General features: G+C 42.9%; 1 protein-coding gene and 1 long non-coding RNA gene across 2 annotated transcripts; one reads left to right on the top strand and one right to left on the bottom strand.

Moving 5' to 3' along the window:
• Positions 1–4,800: 4,800 nt before the first annotated feature.
• Positions 4,801–9,696, bottom strand: LOC142069388 (uncharacterized). The gene is made up of 4 exons (XR_012665192.1): positions 9,456–9,696; positions 7,298–7,350; positions 6,637–6,703; positions 4,801–5,864 (listed from the first exon to the last, which is right to left on the bottom strand). It is a non-coding gene; the product is annotated as an uncharacterized LOC142069388 (long non-coding RNA).
• Positions 9,697–17,180: 7,484 nt separating this feature from the next.
• LOC125620963 (E3 SUMO-protein ligase KIAA1586-like) lies at positions 17,181–20,176 on the top strand. Its single transcript, XM_048817275.1, has 2 exons — positions 17,181–17,427; positions 17,525–20,176. Exon 2 carries the CDS (start codon positions 18,487–18,489, stop codon positions 19,627–19,629), a length of 1,143 nt encoding a protein of 380 aa, XP_048673232.1. The 5' UTR covers positions 17,181–17,427; positions 17,525–18,486; the 3' UTR covers positions 19,630–20,176.
• The last annotated feature ends 202 nt before the right edge of the window (positions 20,177–20,378 follow it).

Genomic DNA, 20,378 nt, shown 5'->3' with positions numbered 1-20,378 from the left:
TTGGGGGTGCAGGAGGGTGCTCTGGCTGGGATGGAGGGGCTCATAGGGCAGGAGGGGGATCAGGGCTAGGGCACGGGGTTGGGGCACAGGAAGGGGTCAGGGGTGCAGGATACGGGTGGTGCTTATCTCAAGCGTAGCTCCCGGAAGCAGTGGCATGTCCCCCCTCCAGCTCCTATGCATAGGGCAGCCAGGGGGCTCCACATGCTGCTCTGTCCGAATGCACCGTCCCTGCAGCTCCCATTGACCATGGTTCCTGACCAATGGGAGCTGCGGGGGCCGTGTGCAGAGCCCCCGGCTGCCCTTACCTGTAGGAGCCAGAGGGGGGACATGCCGCTGCTTCTGGGAGCCACATGGAGCCACAGCATGCATGGAGCGGGGCAAGCCCCAGCCCCCCATTCCCCGGTGGGAGCTTGAGGGCCAGATTAAAACATCTGAAGGGCCGTATGTGTCCCCCCGGCCATAGTTTGCCCACCCCTGTGCTAATATATCCCAGAAAGATGTTTGCTTTTTTTGCAACACTGTTGATTTATATTTAGCTTATGGTCCACTATTAACCCCCAGACCTCTTTCCACAGTACTCCTTCCTAGGCAGTCATTTCCCACTTTATATGTGTGCAAGTGATTGTTCCTTCCTAAGTGGAGTACTTTGTACCATTTCTCCAGTTTGTCCAGATCATTTTGAATTTTAATTCTATTCTCCAAAGCACTTGCAACCCCTCCCAGCTTGGTATTGTCTGCAACTTTATAAGTGTACTCTCTATACCATTATCTAACTCATTAATGAAGATATTGAATAGAACTGGACCCAGAACTGATCCTTGCAGGACCCCACTTATTATGCCCTTCCAGCATGACTGTGAACCACTGATAACTACTCTCTGGGAACAATTTTCCAACCAGTTTTGCACCCACCTTATAGTAGCTCTATCTAGGTTGCATTTCCCTAATTTCTTTATGAGAAGGTCATGCGAGACAGTATCAAAAGCCTTACTAAAGTCAAGATATACCATGTCTACTGCTTCCCCCCCATCCATAAAGCTTGTTAGCCTGTCAAAGAAAACTATCAGGTTGGTTTGACACGATTTCTTCTTGACAATTCCATGCTGACTGTTACTTATCATCTTATTATCTTCTAGATGTTTGCAAATTGATTGCTTTATATTCTTAAGTTCCTGGGTAAATTGTGGTGTTGGATCTTCTTTGAGTTCTTTATAGAAGGTGTTGTTGGAGAGTTGTCGATTGGCCTTATTAATGTAGTCACGGTTGAGGACTACAATGGTGCCCTCTTTGTCTGCTGGTTTGATCACACTCCTAGCTAGAGATGGAAGTTTCATTCCTGGCACTATCACAGACTTCCTGTGAGGCCTTGGAAAAGTCAGTTAATGTCATCGTGCCTGGGTGCCCCACATGTAAAACTGTAATAGTAATACTTCCTTTGTCTTGACTATTTAGATTGTAATCTCTTTGGGACAGGAGCTGTCTCTTACTATGCATAGTACAGAACATAGTACTATGGGGTTCCTAGGTACCACCATAATACAAATAATAGAAATGTACAGTTTTGTTTCTTTGTTTTGCTTTACTAACAGCGTCTTTTGGCTGTAGGTATTTTCATGGTACTTGAGGTTGGTGCCAAAAAGGTATTTTGATCCATTTTTATCCAAACTGGACCATATTCTTCCCTCAGTTACATCTGTGTAAGTCTACTGCTAGCTTTTTTGTTAGCTTGCCAGCCTTGTGAATTTGGTTTAGTATTCAATGTTTTCTATTCATTCTACTCTGTTCTGGTTCTTATACTGCCAGGTGTTTAGGCTCAAAATTTAGGTCCCATGCTTCCTGTGTCACAGAGCAGTCAGTGTTACTTGAACTTTTTGGATTAAGCTGTTAAATTATATTGGGCCTCATTTTCCTCTGAATTAACGACAAAAATCAGGAGTAGCTCTACTGAAGTCAATCGAGATACACTGCGGTAAAACTGGTTAAAGTGAAATGTGAATCAGGTCCAGTGGTTTTTACTGAACCTTCTTATCACAATGATTGTTACTTACAGACTGATTTAAGATGACCCATTTTGTACTAATATTTAAAACAAACAAAAACATAACTTTTTAATATTTTGATAGGATAACAAGTGATCTGCAGCATTTCAGTGAAGTTATATTCTGTGTGCTCAGGCTAACTTCAGCAGGCACAGTTCAGCAGGTTTTTGATTGAAAAAAAGCGAACTTTACAATTAACCTTGTCAAGGTAGAAATGCATGACGTCATTTGATACAAAATTATACCTACGCCTGACCAGCTACACTTTGCTGTTCTCCTGCTGAAGACACTTGTTTCTATAGAAACCCATACCTTTTCACAAGGTAGACATTTTAAATATGTAACAAATCTATGATTAATAGGAGCTACTCTACATAATGAAACCTGAGTTTGAAGTTAAAAGGACTGGGGAATTCTTTCAGGTTACAGAATATGAATCTAAAAGAAGATAATCATAGTTATGAAAACTGTCTTATACTGAGAGTCTGTGAATATCATTCTCTGCAACACACTAATCTCTTGTCCTTATGGACTATTGCAATGAAATTTGAAGTAGGTACTGCATATACACAGAATACTGCCATGTGAATTTAAGGTGCTACAGAATACTGATCTGAGCCACTTCAGGATCTGACCCATCGCTTTTCATAATCTTCATCATATTTTTCAATTACACTATCTGTTTCACCAGCATTTAAATGTGAAACAATCATAAGTTGTGACTGGCTGCTTGCGAGGAACCTACACTGGGGACATTGTGGCACTCACTGAACTACGTGTTGCAACTACGTGACCTGTCTGTTAATTCACTTTCACTTCTACAGGGCTGGCCCACCTTATTTTCCAGTATTAATTCAGTAAGGGAAACTGGGGCCATAAAATACCTGTTTAAAATTTTAGATCCCATCAGCCAGCCAGTTTTTTGAAATGATGAGACTTTAAAACAGTTTAATAATCAGATTCTACCCGTATACATTGTATGCAAGATCAGTGTGACTGGAGAACAGTTTTTATTTTTCCAAAACTATTCCCCTCAACTGTCCTCAGACTTCCAACATCTTAGTTGTTTAGGAAATATAACAGGGGGGTTGCTTGGGTAACCAATATCTATCTGACCACCTAAATGCAGCTGTCAGTGAGCTACAGTGTTCTAGGGTGTGGAACAATCCTGGACACAACTCTTGGCTAGAGCTGACAATGGTTTCATTGTCACAGCCTCCAGTAAACCAAAACAGTGCACAAAGATTGCCTAAGACCATAGAATAAGACGAAACTAACATTCTGGTTCCCAAGAGAGATGAATGTATGTAACTGCCACAAAATTTGGCACCTATGTGCAACAGAAAAGAATGTGCTTGGTGTTTCCTGTCGTCATGAGTCAGTCCGTAGCTGTAAGGTCTAAGGAGTCATGTGACCATAGCTTTGCTGAATACAGGGTAACTTTGTCATCTTGTCTTCAGTGTAGTTACAGCTGTTGGCTAGGAAGCACCTACCCTAGGGGAAAGAGCAAGCAGGGCTTGGCAGGCTTTCTTAAAATACATAATGGAGAACCCTTGATGTAGTGTTGTTGTAGCCATGTTGGTCCCAGGATATTAGAGAGCCAAGGTGGGGAGGGAATGTCTTTTATTGGACCAACTTCTGTTGGTGAGAGAGACACTCTTTCGAACTTACACAGAGCTCTTCTTCAGGTTTTAAGAGCTCTGTGTAAACTCAAAAGCTTTTCTCTCTCATACAGAAGTTGGTCCAGTAAAAGACATTCCCTCCCCCATCTTGGCTCTCTAGCCCTTGATGTGCACACAGTATAGATTAAATCCACTGTAAGGTCCCCCAGGGTGCTAGATTTGGTTAAAATTTCTCTTTATTCTAGTCTGGACTTGAGTCCATAGTGTGATTTTATCTTTGGATTTTTATGCTATGTTTAGGAGATGTGTTTAAGATTAAAATAATTTGCCATAGCATGTGATCTAGAGAGGTAGATCCTGATCCTTCATTTACAGCCATGCAGGAGTTTTGGTTGCCTGGGAGTTGTACACTGTCTCTGTGATGATGTCAGTAGTACTAGGCTAACCCCCTGCGGGTACCTCTACTCTGCAATGAGACAACCACGGCTGGCCTGTGCCAACTGACTTAGGCTTATGGAGCTCAGGCTAATGGGCTGTTCAACTGCAGTGTAGATGTTCAGACTCTGGGCTCTAGGACCCTGTGAGGTGGGGGGTCCCAGAGCTTGAGCTCCAGCCCGAGCCGGAAAATCTACACTGCAATTAAACAGCCCCTCATCCCAAGCCCCGTGAGCCCAATTCAGCTGGCATGGTAGGTTTTTAATTGCAATGTAGACAGACCTGCGGGACATTTAGAGTTGTAGCTCAAGGCCTCCTTGATTCTGTTTGCCTGAACTTTGTTTTTGTAAAGATGTTAAAGCTCTTGTTTTCAGCTACTTCTCTACAATGCAAGGAAGGACTTATGAGGACGCTCTGTGGTATGACTGTGCTGGGAATGGAGTATATAATTTGGCTCTCCCTTTGTGCTTGTCACAGTATAGCCTGTCAGTCAGGTGCCCTAGAGTTACAGAGCAGCAGTAATGACGTTGCAGTTAAAGTCATAAGACAGTTTCCCACTAGAAGCCTATTCCCCCTCACTCCCAAAACTTTCTCAAACAAATGAAGACTTCTCCCCTGTTGCGGTCCAAATACAAGACAGCACAAAGCTTTAAGCAAGCAAGCAGGCTGGTCTGCTGACGGCTGCCCCGTCAGCTTTCCACCCTCTCCTTTATTCTTTCTCTCCCCCCGCGCGTTACATTCTCCAACAGATAAAAGGAATACACTGACTTTGTTTAACATTCTTATTTACCAATTTCTATCTACCACATTCCTTGCTCTCAGGCCTTGAGCCCAGTCCTGGGAGGCTTCCCACGGTTCATGTCATCTGGGCGAGATTCCAAGGTTCATGCCATGGAGAGGAGCCGTGTGTGCACTGCTCCTACACAACACTCCGGGTGTGCCCTGAATGTTGCCAAGTGCATGAACCTTGTATGAATGCTACATCCCCTCCTTTTTTGTTTATTTGTGCTCGGCCATCTCATGGTAGCCATCAATTTGCTTTTGCAAGCCAATTAACTCCCAGACAAACAAGGTCATAACTCGTGGAGCCTGCCAGGGCGGGTCTCGACAAAGCCTTAACAAAAAGGAAATACATTGCAAACAGCAACAGCAAAAAATAAGCCCAAGAAGGTAAAGTGTAGTTGGCCGGGCCCCAATTAGCCATGCTAGAGTACTGGGAAGAGAGGTTCGCATAAGCAGCGAGTATCATCTCATTCCCTATTTCCTCAGGGTGACAACATACTGGAATAAGGCACGTACCTAACAATTCTTCAGCTGCTACAAAATCAGATAAACAAAAGTGGGTAACATTTACTATTAAAGTCAATCTTTCCCATAGGTTATATGTCATTCGGGCCCGTAACGGAGGAGGCGCTCCCGAGTCAACCCCTACAGGAAATAGCAGGCACATAAGGCACACGATCAATACAGAATTAGCAGTGATTTGGGCGAGAATGGCCACAAACAGAGTCTCAGGAGTCTCTGACTGTTGGTTTGCTGCCAGTCTTCATTGAGCCGCAGCGACCAATGCTTTCACTGCTCCCCATGTCACGGGCTGGCTTGGGATGCTACGTCTCCTCCGTCTCCATCCCGCCATTGTCGACCCAGGAGGCACCGCGTTCTCCTCCAAGGTCAGCTGAAACTCCGGTATGGGGTTCGACAGCCTCTGGTGCCACGCCATGCTGTTTCAGTGCCGGTTGCACACACCGGGCCGGAACCCACAACGGTCCTGCAGGGAGAGACACAGCAGCATATCCCCACCTCCAAGTAATTAAAGGTACTGGGCCCAACCATTGCGGATCGGGCAGCTGACGGTAATAGACACGCGGTCTTTCCAGTACCTCAGACTTATGAAAATGCCAATCCGCAGGGGTCTGCTGATCTGTATTCAGTGTTAAATTATTTAAAGTAAACAAAAGGACATGCAATTGTTGCTGAATGTCTCCTAAGGTTCGGAGACGCAGCTCCCCTTGTTTTAATTGTTTGTCAAGCAAGGTTTTTAGCGTGCGATTTGCACGTTCAACAATGGCTTGGCCTGTGGAATTATAAGGGATCCCGTGTTTGAGACGGATGTCCCATTGGGCACAAAAGGTGGAGAGGGCTGTGGAGCAATAGGCTGGGGCATTATCTGTTTTTATCTGGCTTGGGCGACCCATAACAGCAAAACAGGCTAGCAAATGGTGAATAACTTTGGGAGTGGCTTCCCCACACTGTGGGGTCACCCAGAGGAATCCTGAATAGGTATCAATGGAAACATGTAAAAACGAATAGGGGCAGAATTGTGGCACGTGAGTGACATCCATTTGCCACAGCTGATTCGCTGCGGTACCTCTGGGGTTAACGGCATAAGAAAAGGTAGGGGCAGCAGCGGCACAGTGGGAGCAGGAACGAACAATAGAACGTGCATGATCAGCAGGAATGTGAAATTGTCGGGCCAAAACAGAGGCAGACTGATGAAAAAAGGAATGGCTTTCGATGGGGTCAGAAAAGAGGGAATTTACCTGACTACGTAATGCGCGATCGGCGCGCGCATTGCCCTCAGTGAGTATCCCAGGCAGAGGGGTATGACTGCGAATATGAGCAACAAAATAAGGGAAATTACAAGTGGTGATGAGATACTGTAAGGACAAAAACAGGCGAAGAAGGTCCGCATCGACCTGAGGGGTAATGAGGGCAAGGGGTAAATGATCAATTACTTAATAAACATAATGGGTGTCCACAATTAAATTAAAGGGACAATCAGCAAAAAGTTGAAAGGCCAAAATAACAGCAGCTAGTTCCAAGGACTAGTGGAGCTCTCCAAGCGCTGTGCGTGCAAATGTTGTTGCACAAGTGAATGAAGCGCTTTCAGCTTTTCTAGAGGGAGGGGCCACTGGTCAATTCATACGGGCTCTAAGGATTGCCATACCAATGGTAATGCGGATGGCAAGGTGGGTGAGGGAGGATTTGGGGCCATTATATATTAATATCGAGGGTGGTGTCTAGCTTTACAAGTAACTCACGGCCCCAAATACTGAGGTGGATAGGGAGCACAAAAGGGCGGATTGTAGCAAGGGCACGGCCTCCTGGTTTAGAGACCGTGACCCAAGACAAACTTTGGCACCCGGGTTTGCTACCCCCGATCCCCCACAACTCTTTAGAAGGAACTGTTGGCCAACCTACCGGCCAGTCCTGATCACGAATCACCGTAATGTCAGCTCCAGTGTCCACCAGCCCTGTAAAAGGAAAATTATTTAAAAGAAGTGTTAACTCAGGTTTCGAGGGGCGGAGCGACATTGTTAGAGCAACAAGTGGAGAGGACGTGTCGTGAGGTGGCGACTGAGACAGCGTCGATCCAAAGCCGCCTCCGCCCCGGGCTCGATCCTCTGCAGCTGGCACATGATAGGGGACTAAAATCAATTGTGCAATTGACCGTCCACGTGGGAGCGACTGCGGAAGATGGGTCCACGCCTCAACCTTAATAACGCCGGTGTAATCGGCGTCAATGACCCCTGGGATGACAAAAAAACCCTGTTTCCCAGCGTGTGAGAGAGGGAGAACCAGACCCACAAATCCGGCAGGGAGAGGTCCCGTCACCTGTGTAGGTATGGCGCAAACCTCCCCCGGCAACTGAAAATCAGCATCCTCCTGCATAATCAAATCAAGCCCTGCACTTCCGGCAGTCGCCGCCCTCATGGAGTCTATGGATTTTAAGGCAGAGGAACAGTTGTCTGAGTGGGGAACACACCCGTTTGGTCCTGGGTTCGGGGGGGGACCCATCGTGCGGTTTCCCAACCCACTATGACACTGATTAGCCCAGTGATAGCCCTTCCGACACTTGGGGCACTTCTTTGAGGGGCGGGCGGGCGCCGTCGATGAGCGGCACTCCCGCTGAAAGTGACCCTCCTTACCACAGCGATAACAACGCTTCCCCTCCTTCCTGCTTTTCCACAGGGTGGCGGCCAGAACCCCAGCTTTATGTGCTTGTGTGCCGATGTTTTGGCACGCCCGCAGCATGTCCGACAGCTCTAGAACGCCAGCGGCTTGTGCTGCCTGGAGAGCACAGCGGCAATCCTCGTTTGCATTTTCAACCGCCATTTTTAACAGAATCTCCTGAGCTGCCTCAGGGTTATCCACCTGTCGCAGGATAGCCTCCTGCAATCTTTTGGTAAAATCCATAAAGGACTCTGATGCACCCTGACGGATACTGGCAAAGCTTTTGGTAGGCTTGCCTGAATCCGGGACCTTCCGGAAAGCATGCTGGGTGCAGGCAGAAATAATGGGGAAGACGGCCTGAGGGAGTTGAGACTGCATCTGAATGGTAGCAAACTGGCCCTCCCCTGCCAAGTGCTCATAAATGACACCTTGCTCTCTATATACCTGGGCTTGGCGTTCCGCCATCTGCCGATACTCACTAAGCCAAATAACATACTGACTGGGCGTCAGCATCATGCGCAACAGCGCTTTCCAGTCTTCTGGGACCAGGGTGTACCCAGTACCTAGCCCTTCAATGAGACCACGTACATACGTGCTAGTCAGGCTGAACTCACGAATCGCTTTCTTTACGTCTCTGATCACCGAGTAAGGCAAACTGACCCAGTTTGCAAGCTGGTTGCCCTGGCCATCATCCTGCCAGGTCACCGGGCAAACTGAGACCAGATCAGCTAATTCCTCTGCTGTAAGATCTGGGCGAGTCTTCGCTGCGTGAACCATTTGTTGCACCAGCGAAAGCCCCTGAGCAGACGCGGACGATCCCCCGGGGGACCTCGGAGCATGGGGCCCCACGGGGGGACGGTGATCACACACTGGCTCCAGAGGGGAAGACAAAGGAGGCAGCAGTAATTGAGGCACTGGGGGCGAAGCAGGGGGAGGGATGGCTGCAGGAGTGGACGGGGGTGGCAAGATCGGCAGCCCCTCTATTGGCGCGGGAGAGGGTCTTTCCAAGGCGACACGCTGTGTCGCATCGCCAGGAGGGGGGATGGCTGCAGGAGCGGACGGGAGTGGCGAGATCACCAGCCTCTCTATTGGCGCGAGGGAGGGCCTTTCCGAGGTGACAGGCTGTATCGCGTCGCGGCAGAGGTGCCAGGCTTGTAAAGCCTGCACGGGCGCCTGAGGCTCTTTGTGCAATGTCTGGCCCAACCGCTCCCAGTCCGCTAGCTTAAGGGTTCCGGCTTCAAGGTACCACGGGCATTGGGCACTCACCTCCTGTAGCAGGAGAGTGAGTTCTCGAGTGGGGCAATCATGCTGAGCCTTATGCAGCAAATACTGTAGCTCATTGCGGTGTTGCACTTGCAAAGCAGAGAGGGAGCTTCCCGTACTTACCACAACGAAAAATACTCACCGGGATCCGCGAAGTGGATGAGTGACGTGTCTGAAATCCTTGCCGGGTGAGGTGAGTGCTGAGGCCCCCACGTTTGGGTGCCAGTTGTTGCGGTCCAATACAAGACAGCACAAAGCTTTAAGCAAGCAAGCTGGCTGGTCTGCCGACGGCTGCCCCTGTCAGCTTTCCACCCTCTCCTTTATTCTTTCTCTCCCCCCGCGCATTACATTCTCCAACAGATAAAAAGAATACAATGACTTTGTTTAACATTCTTATTTACCAGTTTCTATCTACCGCATTCCTTGCTCTCGGGCCTTGAGCCCAGTCCTGGGAGGCTTCCCACGGTTCATGTCATCTGGGCGAGATTCCAAGGTTCATGCCCTGGAGAGGAGCCGTGTGTGCACTGCTCCTACACAACACTCCGGGTGTGCCCTGAATGTTGCCAAGTGCATGAACCTTGTATGAATGCTACACTCCCCTGATATTTTGGAACCTTTCATCTGTCTGGTGGGCTCAAGCCTCATTCTAGGCAGCGGTCTACCTGGAATGGAGCTGGCTGCTCCTCACATTTTCAAGCCTTCGTGTGGCATATTTTTCTGAATCTTGGCACGTGAACACTCTCCCTATGGGATATACACGGTTGTTCAGTCTACTAATGTGAAATTAGGTTGCTCTTGGTTTTGGAAGAAGCACCTATCAGTTGCCTTCTGAGGGAAGGGTCTGATGATATTAGTGGCTGGCCTCTGGAAGTGACTTTGTGGTGTTCACACGTTGTGCGGTATCATGCTCCATGTCTTGTATAATCAAGTGATCCTGCAGGGGAAAAAACTCTCTGTGGTGCTTCCACCCTCTGATTGCCCAGTGAATTCTGTGTCTATTGTTTTGTTTGTCCTTTTTCACCATTGTCTTAAGTTTCTTGGGGATTGGGCCTCTGTCTCTATCTTGGATACTTAGAGAGCTCCCAACACCATAGTATCTGAGTACTTCACAGTCTTTATCCTCACAACACCCAGTGAGGTAGGGAAGTGCTATTATTATTGTTTTGTTTAAACACAGATGGGGAACTGAGGCCCAGAGAGGCTAAGTGACTTGCCTATGGTCACACTCAAAGTCTATAGTGAAGCAGGGAATTGAACCCCGGTGTCTCAAGGCTAGGCTTATGACCTAACCACTGGACCATCCTGCTTCTCTCAACATCAAGCACCTTGTCATTGCTTAAAAATAATAAAACCTCTTAAAACCCTATGTGGGGAAAAACTTGTTGAAACCCTGGCCTATGATTCTATGAACTACGTGCAAGATTCAGGTAATGGGAATGAGCTGTCTTCCCTGATGCTAGGCTGCAACACAAATAGTCTATAAGACTGCACTGCGATTTACTCTCTTCCATATGTTTTGCGATGTTAATTCTTCCTGCTGACTCATTGACCGTATGCTTAAAATTTTCAGCTTGTTCCCTAAAGGTACTGTCCCAACAATCTTTTCCTCTCCCTTGTTTTCATAGCTGATGTCATCCTACTTCTTCTTAATTAAACTGATAGCTTGTGTCATGCTGTCATTTTTGCAGCCTACATTAGTTATTAGAAGCATGATTAGATGATGAATCACTTGTCTTTTCCTAGGAATTCACTTGAATCTCTTTAATATTTCATATGATGTGGATACTGTTTCCCCTTTTTGAAAGCTTCTCTATTTCTGAAACCTCAGCCAAACTGGGGTTTCTGTGGATGTCCAAGTTCTATTATACTGTTTACTTTGTAAGCCTGGAGAACTTCATGCATCTCAGTGTGAAAGATGTGAATATAACATGCAGCATTAAAGAAATCCTTGGAAAAAGAAATCCACTTTAATGGCCTGTTTCCAAGATTCCTATTGCTAAGAGGTCATCTCTGAAGTATCCTTCTTTGGATAGTTGCTTTTGCCTTGTGTTGAGCTTTTACATTACACACAAACTTATCATCCAACCTGAATTTATGTATATCATTATCTTAACTAAGACCAACATTATCTGCTTTGCATTTATGTTTGTTCTGGAGTCAAAGTAGATGAGCTAAATGACTATTCAACACAAATTGGTCTTGGTAAAGGCTTTTCAATAACATTCTATACCAAAAGTTAGAGGTGATGTAATGAATTTAGAACTTTCTATCAAGGCATGATAACTTGAGCTACGTGAAAATTTTCAGCTGAAACTTTTTTCCAGTGAAAAAATGAAGATTAAGTGACACCGAAATATTTCACAAATGTGTGTCAGTTTTGCCAATTTGTTCATCTTTGGCGGGGAGGGGGAGATTCTGAAGAACTCAAAATATTCCCTTTTTTCATTTTTGAAATGAAACGTTTTGATCTGATTTGAAATACTTTTCATTTTGCATTTTACTTTGCCTTCAATTTCATTAAAAATAATTTTAAAAAGCTCAAAATTTAAATGAAATATTAGGTTTGGGGTCAAACAAAACATTTCATTTGACCCAAAAGGATAGGGTTTTTTTTCCAGAATTGCCTGCAACCCAAAATATCAGTTATTTGGCAAGCTTTGATGATAACTGCTACAAGTCAGTTAATGCCTGGTCCTGCCAGGTGTTAAAGAGAGCTAGTCAGAGTTTTCATGTCAAAATAATTTTATAATAATTTTTTGAGGGGAGAAGGGATTGGAAAAAATGTGTTTGTTTTCAAAATTTCCTGGACAAATAATTAGCTTTTATTTTACTAGCTCTAGTGATGAATAGCCTCAATATAGTTATATATAGGGTGTAGCTATAATATCTGTTTGCTGGCTTCCATATCTGCATTGGCTGCTGCCCATCCATCAGTTGTTCTATGTAACAGGTGAAATTTTGTTTTGCCTAAACAAACCTTAATTTCAGCAAGAGTCGAGGCAATAGACAATACATTAGACTAAAGGCCCCTCCTTTTCCAACAGAACAAATGTCTTTTGGAAATCCATTTGCTGCAGTATTATTGGGGTGCCCCTCTGGCCTTAGTCCCGCTGAAATAAAAAGGAAAAAAAAAGCAACACAAGGATCAACATTTCTATACCTCATGCAAAATAATCCTTCATTTGAGCTGCTTATCTGAGAACCACCTCTTGGATCTCAGGTGAAAATGTAGCCTTCTAATTAATTCATGAAGTTACATTACATTTGATATAATATGGTTTTAGAATGCCTCCACATTTCCATGGTTTAATTGCAAGAAGATTAAATATAGTTGATTGTGACAAAGTCACAGGAAAAGTAGCTAATTAAAAATCATATGAAAACAACAAGATGATTGGAGGCTGACAAAGCACCTTAAAGCTATTAATGATTTATATTAGAAAAAACACTCCAAAAACAATTTCAGGGAATTGTAAATTATGCATAATCGAGCTTTCATATACCAGCTGATACACACACACACACACACACACACAGAGTATACTAACATGTATTCATATAATATAACCTATTTGCAAGAAGCAATAGAATTTTTATGAAAAATAGGTTAAATATATGCTGTATTTTACTTTTGGAATAATTCATTGTCTGTAAAAGCAACTGGTTATAAAATACGTGGGCCAAATTCATCCCTAGTTTGACTCTATTGATGTAAGTAGAGACAAGGGATGAATTTGACTATGGCACAATGTCAAAGATCCCTGGAGATGCTAACAACATTACTGCTATTTGAAAGCACTCTTGTCTTGAACCATCCTCTAGTGGTCACTCCAGAATCTGAAAATGTTTCTGCTGTGCAGGTTGGCTGATTAACCTGATTCACTGACTTTAAACTAACACATTCCAGAGTGTAAAGCTTTAGAGCATGTTACAAAAAGAAAGTAGTTTAAAAAACTCCACATTGTTTTGTTAGTTAAAAAATAATCTTCCCCACCTTTTCTGAAGGAGATGCTGTATCCTGCAGACATGCCTGAAAAGCATGGTTGTCAAACCGCCAAGATTGTACTGGAGTCTCCAGGAATTAAAGATTAATCTTTAATTAAAGATAATGTCATGTGATGAAACTTCCAGGAATACATCCAACCAAAATTGGGAACTCAACTGAAAAGAAATCGGTCCCCTTGCCATTAATAATATTTGTTTTTCGATAGCACCTACAGGCCCGATCATGGCCCTGTTGGGCTTGGTACTAACAGAACAAAAAGATGGTTTCTACGTTGAAGGGCTTACAATTGACAGTGAATGGGTATTTTTTCCAGTGAGTGAAGTACTACTGTACGGAAAGTGTGTTCTTCCTGGCCCGTTATTCTGGCCACGTCACTACCTATCTGCTCTATTTTCGTACTGCATCATCAACTTCCAACATTGCCAGCCTCAACCATCAGCTTTTTCTAGAACCATCTTCATACTTTCTAATGTGCATCCTCTTATCTGTGGGACACCCTCCTACAAGGTGGATCAGTAAAGCCACTACTCAGACACCACTCACTTTGCCATGACATCTATAGAGTCCTTCCAGCTGATAACAGCTTGGCAGGAAGCAAGCTGTGAATACTTCCACTGCAGGGCTTATCTAGAACAACAGAACAAAGAACCTCTATGCTTAAACCACACACAGATAGTCTATGAAAATACAGGCTCACATTGCTGTCTCCTTCTCTCCCTTCCCTCAGCCCCCAGCCCGATTTATTGGTTTTACCTATATGTAATATCTTGTCTTAAGCGTTCACAATCTTAGTTTAGGGACTCAATCTTTTACTTGTACAATGTCTAGCACAATGGAGCCCTAATCTATAATGTAAATAATAGTAATTAATGACTGTTCAATGTCAACTTCAGCCATTTATTTTTTTAAATACATTTCCTTCCTATTTTATTAATTACACCTTAGTTTATTAAGGCTGAGAGAACTGTAAACATCTATGTTACTTCCACCTGTAAAACAACTGTGCAATGATTTGACCAGTTCTTAGATACCCCAGTGAAGGATGTTGCCTACAGAGCTGCAACAGAATGAAAACAGGCTGCCCAGCACCACTTTTCTTTGTGCTTATTCATTGATCGCTGTCTTATTGTCTTTTCTTTTTCACGCTTTTAATTCACCTTCTCTGAAAGTGTCTGCAAGCCGGGGAGTGGTGCTAATATACATCCACTGAGGGACATTGTAAAGTTTTAAAATGGTGATTGGGTGTTTGGGAGGGGAATGGCAAAGTGCTCCAAGTTTCCATGAGCTCACACCTCATATAAAAGGTGAACAAGGGATTTTCTCACCCATGAAGTCCCAGGACTGCTGTCATTCATTGAACAGTTCCTATTTTCATTGCAAATATTTCACTATAGTAAAATGGGTTTGAAAAAGTTAAAATACCATCCATTCCCTCAGCCCTAGAGGTGGTCTCTGCCTGTGTAGGGTCAACCAATGCTGGTGGGTATTATGGGATGGAGAAGTTAGCACTGCTGCTTGTCCACGATGTGTGAATGAAATTCATACCTGTGGAAAGGGCCAGCAGAAGTCCTGTGCACCACGTCTGTAAGCCCTAAAAATAGGGTTTAATTTGGATTTAGTTGGTGCATAGACCTTGTATTGTCCCTCTGCACAGGGATGATTTTCACTCTGAAGGAACAGAAGACTTCATTCTCCAGTGCTTTTGCTCTAGCACCTTCCAGGAGAGTTACACTCACAAAATATAAAAATAAAAGATCACTTTGTGGTGAATGTACTGAAGCCACATTTCTACAGAATCCACTCTGTCCTCACTGCAGCTGGTCCACTAAATTACCCACTAAATTATATGCACGCAGGCAAAAAGTATGCCATTTCAATGCGATACATGTCAGTCTTTCTGATGCTTTGTAGTTTTAGATGTTATCTGAGCAATTTTCTTGCACCTTTTCCTACTGAACAGTACATTAATTACATTATAATGGAGACTGGGCAGGAGGGGCCGTATTTCCAACAGTGATTGAAATGATCTCACATTGGCTCTGAGTATATACTTATAACAATAGTGATATTCAAGCCCTTGTTTTTACAAAGAATTACACAAATACTTAGTTTCACACACTGTGAGTAGTCCCGCTGATGCTAATGGGATTAGTCAGTGCGTAAAGTTCAGCAGATGCATCAATCTTTGCAGAATCAGGTCCTAAACCCTAATCCTATAGAGCTTTATATTTTCTAAACATTATACAAATATGAATTAAATTACTTATTGAAATAGCATATTCCAGCACTTCCTTGGCCATCTAGAAAGGTAACTGTTGTCACTTTGTTGCACATCATGGCCACAGAAATCAGTTCTTTCTACTCTAAATCTCTGTGATCAAGCAGAGCTCAAACAGAATGTCCCCAATGACTACTGAAATGTTTCATTCTGGAAATGATGAAATGAATTGTTTCCAAACTTCTTACATTGTTTTTCCAACCAAAACAATTAGCGAAATCAAACAGAGCCGTGAATTGTTCTGATGGATCCAATTCTACACTTTTTGGCCAAAAAAAAAAAACGGTTTTGCACAAGAAAATGTCACCCAGCTCTACCAGTGACTCAGTTGAGTAAGTCTTATTCTGTCCAGTAGAGAGCAGTGCATACACAGGGCCTGATCCAAAACCCACTGAAGACAATGGACATCTTTTAATTGCTTTCAATGAGTTTTGGATCATGGCCAGACATGCTAGCCAGTTTGTTACAGCTTTGTTATTTGGCACACAGATTAAACTTGCTTCACTGAACTTCTGAACTGAAACAGTATATAGTAACAGTGTGTGTTGGGGAAAGCGAGAAAGGAAAATTTGTGAAGAAATCATTATTTTCTGTAGTGGGGAAATGGAGAGGAGGGGATTTGTTGGTGATAACTCTTGGTCCTTGTTAAAGTTAACCTCAGAGGAGAAAAAAATGGGTTCGCCTTGTTTTTCTTCTTTATGGTGTAACTTTTTAAAAATGAAGATGGAACCTGGTGCATACTCTACCAAACTAGCAACGTCAAGACTTTATTTTGTTTATTCCCCACCCCCCATATCATCTCCTCCTGCATGTATATATGCAGGAGGAGATACTATTACGGAGGTCTTGTCGTACACATATTAGATTGTATGGTTTGGGGGGCAAGGATTGTCTCATTTTGCTGTATATAAAGCACCATGCAGATCTATGACCCTATACGCAAAAAGTTAAATAAATGCTACTGCTTCTTAAAGCCAAAACAATAAAGCTGCGTCTCAGTGTCTGAATGTGAAATGTCCCACGAATATGTCTGAGACTAGAAAGCCAGATAAAGCAGCAGTTTAATCAGGTTAAATATCTAACATAGGCCCAATTCAGCAAAGCGCTTAAATACATGCTTAACTTTAAGCACATATGTTATCCCACACATACTCAGCAGGCTACTTAAGGAAGTGACTAAGTCCCATTGCAGTCAGTGCTGAACTGGGACCTGGATGACCTATACATGCTAAATTAGAAATCATTTATTAGTCCTAGTCCATAATGTGGACTGTTTGCTGCATTCTTTTGAGATTCAAACACCCCATATACTTAAGTTAGAAAGTTAATCACTGTGAAAGTACTTTTAGCAGGAGCCATATAGAAAGGCATTAAGAAGCAAAATGCAAAGTCCTATTGACTGACTGATTTCATGGCATACTGTCATTATAATAGTTCCACAATATATAATCTGTAGAATGGCTTATATGTACTGACAGCCCACACACTGCAGTGGTTTCCAAGGAGATGTTATAATATGTCATGTCAGTGTCTTGTAGGAGTATGATGCAGGCTCCATAAGCCACTTTTATATTTCCACTGCTAGAGCTTTATGAAACTATCAGTTTATATGCAAACTTCTCTTCAGTCTCCACTGCAGATGACGATGCATATTCTGGAATATACTGGAATACTGTATGCAAGCAGTTCTCAAAGTGTGGGTCGGGACCCCACACATCTCCTTGTAGTCTGTTCATTTGGCTGTGTACAAACTCAAATATGTGCGAATAAGTCAAAATGCCTGGCCGTAGTTGCTAAGGAACTGCAAAGATTTCCCAGAAATAAACAAAGGTAAGTGTTGTTTTCATGATTGAAATCTTTCAAAGGCATTGGACTTCATACATTTACTCATGCTGTTTTACCATTTTTCCACGTTTTTTTGCCGCAGATGCATGGACGTGATCGGAGCTATGCACAAACTTCCGGTATCCTGATCTGAATGATCTCCCGTTTGCCCGTTTGTCGAGTCACACTGTCAAGTGCATTGAAATAGTAGCCATATAATAAAAGTATTAATTTTAAATAAACCAATCTGGTAAAAATATCAATCCCAAAATGTCACTGTCTAGATGTCTAAAGCATAAAAGAACAGTGACTTCATTTAAATCTGGATGGCTGGATGAGACTATAGAGATGATTACACCAAAGTCACAGAGCGTAATGCTTATTAACCTTCGTGAAATATTCACACATTCACATATGATGTGTATATTGTTGAGATGCCAGAGCTTCGGGAGAATTTTCAACAGGAAGAATGTGGAATGATGTATGGAAGTTGGATTTCTTAAAGTGTTATCTGTCAAGTAAGTCTCATATAGATGGTGTAACAAGACTTAGAAACAAAAACCCTTCCTTATGGAGCGGATTGCTTAGCATGATTCTTGAAAGTCCAGCTGAAAAGCAGAGGAGACAAATTATCTTGAATGCAAGCGCTCAAACCCAGAAGAAATCAAGGTACTAATTGACAGTGTGTTGTTGTCTATTAGAATGAACAGCTCAGTGCTTTCTGTTCAGGATATTAATGACCATATGGAAAAGTATGTGCGCATACCAGCGAGCTGGAGAAGTAAAAATTATGCTTTTGAATGTCTTGTAATTATCAACTGCATTGTCCAAAATGACCTCATGCATGAAATAGCATCAGCAATGTTTCATACTCTAGCAGTTGATGAAAGCACTGATATATCCATTAACAGATACTTGATACTCTACTTTAAATATAGATCCATAAATTCTGCAGACTATAAAACTTCGTTTGGTGGACTATTATGATTGCAAGAATGTGATGCCGTTTCAATAGTGTCTGCAATCAAAGAATTTTATAAGAAACACCAACTTGATCTAATGTAAATGCTGATGTTCACATCTGATGGTGCCTCTGTGATGTTGGGCAAACTCAATGGCGTGGCGGCTCAGCTGAAACGTGATATTCCACACTTAGTCCAGCAACCTTGCGTTGCACACCGGGAAGACTTGGGGATTTCTGAAGCATGGAAAGAGGTCAAGCTGATAAGAGACATCGATACCTTAATGAGAACTGTCTACACAGTGTTCTGTCGGTCATCCAGGAGAAAATGCAAATTTCAGGAAAGAGTGGATACTTCTGAATGTGAGTCAGTGGCTTTCAGGCCACTCAGTGAAGTGCACTGGTTATCTAGGCACTTTGCACTTGGAGCAATTATTCGCAACTATCATCCTCTTCTGGAATATTTTGAGCAAGACAAAGATACTGATCCAGTTTCTAAATACTGCCACAAAAAGCTGAATACCATGGAATACCGAATAACATTAGAAGTTTTGAATGACGTTTTGTTGGAGCTGGCTTCACTATCCACGCTGCTCCAGAAATGGGACCTTACATCTCTTGAAGCATTTCACCTTGCCCGAGGTAAACTGAAGAAGATCAGAAGACAGTACCTTGGAGATTCAGTCTTATGGAGTGACAAAGTTAAGGCTCTCTTAGATATGAGCTCTCAAGAAAATAGTGAAATTGATACCAGTTCCATAATAACTTTCATAAACATCTTGTGTGCACATTTGGCAGACAGGTTTCCAGAGGATGAAGTCCAGGAGTGGTCCGCTTTTGATTGTGAAGCAATAGTTAAACGTGACTTCAATTTTGGAATTCATCAGGTCAAATCCCCATGTTCAAAATACAAAGACTTTATTGCTGAAGAGATTGTTATAGTCAGTCAGTACAATGACTTCAAGTTTGCACTAACCGAAAGAATCAAAAGCCAATTGGTTTTAAGTTTCCCAGATATGGTGACATTTGCTCACCAGAACGAACAGTTTCAGGAGCTTGCAAAGTTGATGGATATTGGAGGAACATTCCTAGCATCAAGTGCAGACTGTGAGCATGGCTTTAGCTTAATGAACACTCTAAAACACAAACTACGGAGTCGTTTACAAGTAGATCATTTGGACATGCTGGTGTGTATTAAGAGTTACCATCTGGATGGAGGACTGATAGATCTGGACAGTTTATATTGAATGGGCAAATGAAAAAGATCGCAGGGAAAAACAGTAAGGTTAGTTTAGCGGTCCTTGACATTTCGACCAATAAGGAAATTAAAATGCATTTGTAATTACATATCTTATTCTTGGCTGATAATCATTTATTGATATTTTTTAGGAAAATTTTAAATGTAAAACACAAACTCTTGTTTTTCTTTTTTTACTTATGATGTCTCTATCTGAAAACCCATATAAATTGACATAATGGGCATATTTATTAAATTGTCTTTATTATATGTTTATCAAAATCTTTTCGGACATGTGTATAGAATGAAAGGTGAAAGTGGACACCAATGGGCAGAAGCCTATGGACTGATAATGATCATGATTAATATGTGCTTGATATATGCTCGTGATTTTCTATAAAAAAGATCATAAAGCATAATGCTTAAAACTAACTTCTGCTTCATGAAGAATGGTTAAATTTCCTTTTTCTAAGTATTTTAAAATGACATTTCTAAAATAACATAGTGTAAAACTATTTTTATCACAAATTGCAAATTAAAACTTTTTAAATGTATAAGCATTTTACTCGCTTGGGAGCATTTGCCTCATGGTGCACAAATTTGAACTCTGCTTCAAAAATTTGCACAGAAGACATTTTTTGCACACACGGCCTGTCAAAAATTAGAAGGAACATCGGTCAGGACCCCATTTTAATAGGGTCTCCAGGGCAGGCTTAGACTTTCTGGGACCCAGAGCCGAAGCTGAAGCCTGAGCCCCAC

The sequence above is a fragment of the Caretta caretta genome, chromosome 1 (assembly GCF_965140235.1).
Source record: "Caretta caretta isolate rCarCar2 chromosome 1, rCarCar1.hap1, whole genome shotgun sequence".
Classification (NCBI taxonomy): Eukaryota; Metazoa; Chordata; order Testudines; family Cheloniidae; genus Caretta; species Caretta caretta.
This window is presented reverse-complemented; position numbering and strand designations above follow the sequence as displayed.

Excerpts from the sequence above, each read along its gene's own strand:
- LOC125620963 (XM_048817275.1), top strand. The coding sequence starts at position 18,487 with ATGCTGATGTTCACATCTGATGGTGCCTCTGTGATGTTGGGCAAACTC.